Raw genomic sequence first — 5,104 nt, 5'->3', positions numbered from 1 at the left:
AAAAAAAAAAAAAAAAAGGGTTTTGTTCTAATTTAGGGGAGAATCGAGAGATGGAGGAAGAGTTGCTCTCCGCCGTGCCTTGCTCTTCCCTCGCCGTTGAATCAGTTATCCGTGTCGCGACGGTAATTACTTATATACTATACATTTGGAGTCATGTCTGAGATATTAAGCAGATTTTTGTATTTTATTTTGATGAAGCTCAGGCGGGTGGATTATATGGGTTTTGCGCCGGACCTCGTGACGCACGTAAAATAGGTATTGACATTAGCTTTTTCATTGATTCAAGTTTCAATTCATCTCTTGAGTGACTTGGTGCTGATTTGCTTTCGCCAGGTTTAAGCGGCGTATCTCAGGCTTCCTATGTGGTAAATAATCTAGTAGTCTCTCTTGCTTCTTTATTCTGAGAACTTGAGCAATCATTTCAAAAGATTAATCTATAGCTTGTGCTCTGACTTTTGTAGGCCAAATCCATTGGTAGATTCGGATTTCAGTGCGGTAATTTACTTCTTTATCTCTCTGTGTGTGTTTTTTTTTTACACTTAGGCTTTTGATACTCTTCTCTGTCACTAGAATGTTGCATATGCTTCTTCTTTTTGAAAGATCATGTATGATCTATGTGATATAATCTTAGTTCTAAGTTTTTGGATTAGTTGCTTGATCTGCTTCTTAGTTCCACTTGCTTCCGGATTCTTGGATTAGTGATTTGATTCTCATCAGTTTCAGTTTGGTGTTTTTTCGTTTTTTAGGTCTTGTAAGTGGTGTTTTTACTATGACGCATTGTGGGCTTCAAAGATATCGAGGCAAGAGTGATTGGGTGAATGCTTTGGTTGGAGGAGCTGTGGCGGGAGCAGCTGTTGCTATTAGTACAAGAAACTGGGCTCATGTTGTTGGCACCGCTGGACTCGTCTCTGCTTTTAGTGTTTTAGCTAATAGCACCAGGACAGAGTCTAAACATCACTAACTAAAGGTGATTGAATTGTATCAATTTCGCTCTCTTAACGTGAGTGTGGTGGCTCCTTAGATCAGATTCCTTCTGATGCAGCCGTAGACTAGTCACTGGATATTGAACCTATTTGTAACGCACGACTGTTTGTTTTGTTGCTTTCAGGTCGTTGAGACAAGTCCATTGATCAAGACACCTGTGTCTTGGAATTGGAACGTAAAAGATCATTCCGCGACTCTCTGTTTCACACGAATCTAGGTGGTTGAACCAGTGGATATGTTCGATTTTTCTATGGACCGCAATTTTGGTTTTGCCTCTGTATACATGTTCTCCAATGAAACACACGAAGTCTGTCAAACCCAAGACCGCATTTGCATTAGTTGCTGCCCCCTGATTAAGTGTGGAATAGACTGAATAGTGTATAATGTTTTGCAAAGATATTTTTGGTCATAAAAATAAAACATCTATACTGATTTTTAACAGCCATTGTTAGCTGAATTGTATGTGTAAATTTAAAGTATTCAGAATTTTGAATGTATGTTCTTCTAATTAGTTGATTTGATGTTCGTATAATCACAATAATGTTTAGGTAAAAATAAAATAAAATTACAATAATGTATAGAATTGAAGTATATAGTTTTTGTAGTTACATAACAAAAGATGAAAAATCATTGAATTTGTTTTAAAATTAAGAGCTTAGAAAAAAGCAGTGTTCGAAAAAGCGGTCTAGGCGGTCGCCTAGGCGCCGTCTAGGCGCTAGGCGCTCAACCGACGCCTAGATGACCGCCTAAACTGCCTAAAATCAAATATATTTCGATTTAATATATTTATCTAATTTTTAACTATGTATATTTGAAATTTAAAGTTTTACATTCATATACATAATTACAAATCTTTATGTGTTGTTGATATCAATTAAAAAAACATTTTTTCCTAAGTTTTGTTTATGGTTTATTACTTTTATTTATCTAACATATATTTTTGTCTACAATATATTACATATACAATGTTCTACGTTGAAAACGCCTAAACCGCCTAAAATCACCTAGGCTCCGATTAAGCGTTCTAGGCGCTAGGCGTTGAGTCACCGCCCAGTTACCGCCTAGCGCTTTCTTTGAACATTAGAAAAAAATCATAAAAATTTATACGCTTAACAATTTTCTTGGCGTCGAGAAAAATTAATTTACACTTTTTAACCTTTGAGAAAGAGAGTGTCCAAAAGTGTAATTTAGCATAAATATATAGGCTTTGAGGCAGCCCTCTTTATAAATAGAGTGTGATAACCCAAAACCCTAATTTCAGTGCTTTGCCGCTCTTCATCTCAGCCGTCTCTACCTCCAGAAGAAGAAATCGACAACTATGGTACGCCGATTCACTCCATTTTCACCTTTTCACTTCCGCCGTCGTTTGATACATTTCGTTTTAAGTTTCGTTTGCTTTTAGATCTATATGGCTCTTCGTTTTCCTTTGAATCGTCATTTCTTCTTTCATAAATCTGGATTTAACTCATACTTGATTTCCCTGGAATCTAGCATAGATTAGTACATGATTCCGTGGTTTATATTGTGGAACGCATCGAATTAGTCTCTGTTCTTCTACTAGCTATGATGTAGTGAGTCCTGTTTCTGATATGCTTATTTACATTTTTGTTTATGCGATGTTAGGCACCCAAAAGGGGAGTGAAAGTAGCTACCAAGAAGAAGCCGGTAAGCATACTATCATTTGTGTGTTCTTCTCGTAATGTATCAGTTTTTGTATGTATGTGGATTCTGATTAGGTTTTGTGGTGTGTTTGTTTTTTAGGAGAAAGTTACCAATCCATTGTTTGAGAGACGTCCCAAGCAATTCGGTATCGGTGGTGCTTTGCCTCCTAAGAAGGATCTTACTCGCTACATCAAATGGCCTAAATCCATCCGTCTTCAAAGGCAGAAGCGTATCCTTAAGCAGAGGTTAAAGGTCCCACCAGCTCTTAACCAGTTCACCAAGACTCTTGATAAGAATCTCGGTATAAACTCTCTCTTTGATTCCTATCTTGAGCAACTTGCTTTGTTATTTGTTTGTTAGTAGAGAGCCATGTGTTTGTTTCTTCTCTTTGGTTTTTTAATGATCAGTTGCTTAACGTATGTTGTGTATTTGTTATTTGCAGCAACCAATCTCTTCAAGATTCTTCTCAAGTACAGGCCAGAAGACAAAGCTGCAAAGAAAGATCGTCTTTTGAAGAAGGCTCAAGCTGAGACCGAAGGAAAGACTTCCGAATCCAAGAAGCCCATTGTTGTGAAGTATGGACTCAACCACGTGACTTACCTCATCGAGCAGAACAAGGCTCAGCTTGTGGTCATTGCCCACGATGTTGACCCAATCGAGTTGGTTGTCTGGTTACCTGCGCTCTGCAGGAAAATGGAAGTCCCTTACTGCATTGTCAAGGGCAAATCTCGTCTTGGAGCGGTAATATAATTTGATAGTCCCCATGGATTCAAACCCCATTAGATACAGTTTCTCTTTACTTAACCAGATATTCTGATTAGTGTTCATTTTCCTTGCTCCTACTTCCAGGTCGTTCACCAGAAGACTGCTGCTGCCTTGTGCTTGACCACTGTCAAGAACGAAGACAAGCTTGAGTTCAGCAAAATCCTCGAGGCCATCAAGGTAAAGTAGCTTTTGACTATTGAATAGCAGAGAAGTTAGAAAAAGTAACATTCTCTCATAAAGACTCTTAACGTATTTTGTTGGGGGGTGGTGAATAGGCAAACTTCAACGACAAGTTCGAGGAGTACAGGAAGAAGTGGGGAGGTGGCATAATGGGATCAAAGTCACAAGCCAAGACCAAAGCTAAGGAGAGGGTTCTAGCTAAGGAGGCTGCCCAGAGAATGAACTAAGAAGCATCTCTTTTGTTCGTCAGTTCTTATGAAACATAAGATTATGGTTCTGTTTAGCAATATCTTGAATACCTGTTTTACCTTTAACATTTATGCTCTCTTTAATCTTTTTTGGATGTCATTTACTTATTTCAGGATTTTATGCAGTTTTGTTATCCATTTCGCCTATATCTCCTTATAGTTTCATTGAAACTCGTTTTGAAATTAGAACCGTATATTCATTCTCGTGGTGGTTTGTAGTGTTTTTTTTGCAAGTGAAGGCTTCTTGTAGATTGGGTACCATTGAATGGGCTTCTCTGTTTGATTCGCACGCCCATGATGTCAAAATGTTTTTCTAATTTTTCCCAATTAAATTTCTTTATTATTCCAAATAAAATTCTTTATTGTAACAAAGAAAAAAAAGTATATATAACTGCCTTCGGTCTTCCGTCTATATCTCTCTTTCTATATCTGAAACGCAGCAGATTCTCTCTCTCTCTCTCTCTTGATCTCTGATTGAAGCATGACGAAGTTGAGATTCGAATACGAATACGAGGAGGTTTGTTTTCTTCTGTCATTCTTTCTTTGATCCTCTCTCTTACTTACTTCTCCAGAGATTCTCTGCTACTACTACTACTACTCTGATAGGTTCGTACGTGTTCTTACATATGTTACATATATCTACACAGGAATACATAAAAAACTCGAGAGGCGTTGAGTTGTTCGCTTGCAGATGGGTTCCATCTTCTTCTCCTCGAGCTCTGGTCTTCCTCTGCCATGGTAACTAACTATATAACTAACTTACTTATAGATTGAATCTTCCGTTTTTTTTTTTTTTAATTTGAGTTAAAACTCTCCGAGGATTTCTCTCTGATTTGTTTGATTCATTGAAAAAAATAAAGTAAAGAAGAATTGGTCAAATATATATATATATATATATATATATTGTGCAGGTTACGCTATGGAGTGCAGTAGCTTCATGAGAGGTACTCTTTAATTTTTTCCTCTTCTCTCTCTCTCGTTTAATGCTCCTCTCTGCCCCGCAATGCAATCTAAAGACTAAAGATACCATACTTAATATATAAAGAAAGAAAAGCAGAGACAATCATTAATTTTTCTAGTGTTTTGTTATAGTGGTATGGCATTGGATAAGAGTAATTAGTTATCAAATGAGATCGAGAGTTTTTGTGGTGGTATATAACCATATTTGTGTTCATTGTAGTAGATCTCTGATCTCGCTATCTAATTTTATGGTAGCAAAGACAAATTAGTGATATATAATTTTATAACAAAAAAAAAAAAAAAAA

At 37.0% G+C, this 5,104-nt stretch overlaps 3 protein-coding genes across 4 annotated transcripts in view; all 3 read left to right on the top strand.

The window, feature by feature from the left end:
• On the top strand, positions 10 to 1,495 carry LOC104788619 (outer envelope pore protein 16-4, chloroplastic). Its single transcript, XM_010514382.2, has 6 exons — positions 10 to 122; positions 204 to 255; positions 334 to 365; positions 462 to 495; positions 747 to 967; positions 1,109 to 1,495. The coding sequence occupies exons 1-5, from the start codon at positions 51 to 53 to the stop codon at positions 959 to 961; spliced, it is 405 nt and encodes a 134-aa protein (XP_010512684.1). The 5' UTR covers positions 10 to 50; the 3' UTR covers positions 962 to 967; positions 1,109 to 1,495.
• On the top strand, positions 2,247 to 3,986 carry LOC104788618 (60S ribosomal protein L7a-2; the record flags this gene model as incomplete). The annotated part of the gene is given in 6 exon segments (XM_010514381.2): positions 2,247 to 2,305; positions 2,608 to 2,649; positions 2,746 to 2,947; positions 3,089 to 3,387; positions 3,496 to 3,588; positions 3,687 to 3,986. Coding segments are annotated over 6 exon segments (771 nt in total). The 3' UTR covers positions 3,819 to 3,986.
• Positions 4,235 to 5,104, top strand: part of LOC104788617 (caffeoylshikimate esterase-like) — a 2,842-nt gene continuing 1,972 nt past the window's right edge. Inside the window, exons 1-3 of one of the 2 annotated variants that reach the window (XM_010514379.1) lie at positions 4,235 to 4,356; positions 4,487 to 4,577; positions 4,751 to 4,783. In XM_010514379.1, coding sequence (XP_010512681.1) covers positions 4,321 to 4,356; positions 4,487 to 4,577; positions 4,751 to 4,783 — 160 coding nt within the window. In that variant the 5' untranslated portion in view covers positions 4,235 to 4,320. The remainder of the gene's footprint in view (positions 4,357 to 4,486; positions 4,578 to 4,750; positions 4,784 to 5,104) is intronic. The other variant, XM_010514380.1, reaches the window with a different exon arrangement.

This window comes from Camelina sativa, chromosome 5 (genome assembly GCF_000633955.1).
Source record: "Camelina sativa cultivar DH55 chromosome 5, Cs, whole genome shotgun sequence".
Taxonomy (NCBI): Eukaryota; Viridiplantae; Streptophyta; class Magnoliopsida; order Brassicales; family Brassicaceae; genus Camelina; species Camelina sativa.
The sequence above is the reverse complement of the archived record's forward strand: the minus strand, read 5'-3'. Positions and strand labels throughout refer to the sequence as shown.

What these genes read in the sequence shown, in the direction of transcription:
- LOC104788619 (XM_010514382.2), top strand. Translation starts at nt 51, where the DNA reads ATGGAGGAAGAGTTGCTCTCCGCCGTGCCTTGCTCTTCCCTCGCCGTT. An exon ending in TATCTCAGGCTTCCTATGTG is followed by an intron (nt 366 to 461) that starts GTAAATAATCTA and finishes TGACTTTTGTAG; the next exon opens with GCCAAATCCATTGGTAGATT. An exon ending in TAGATTCGGATTTCAGTGCG is followed by an intron (nt 496 to 746) that starts GTAATTTACTTC and finishes TTCGTTTTTTAG; the next exon opens with GTCTTGTAAGTGGTGTTTTT.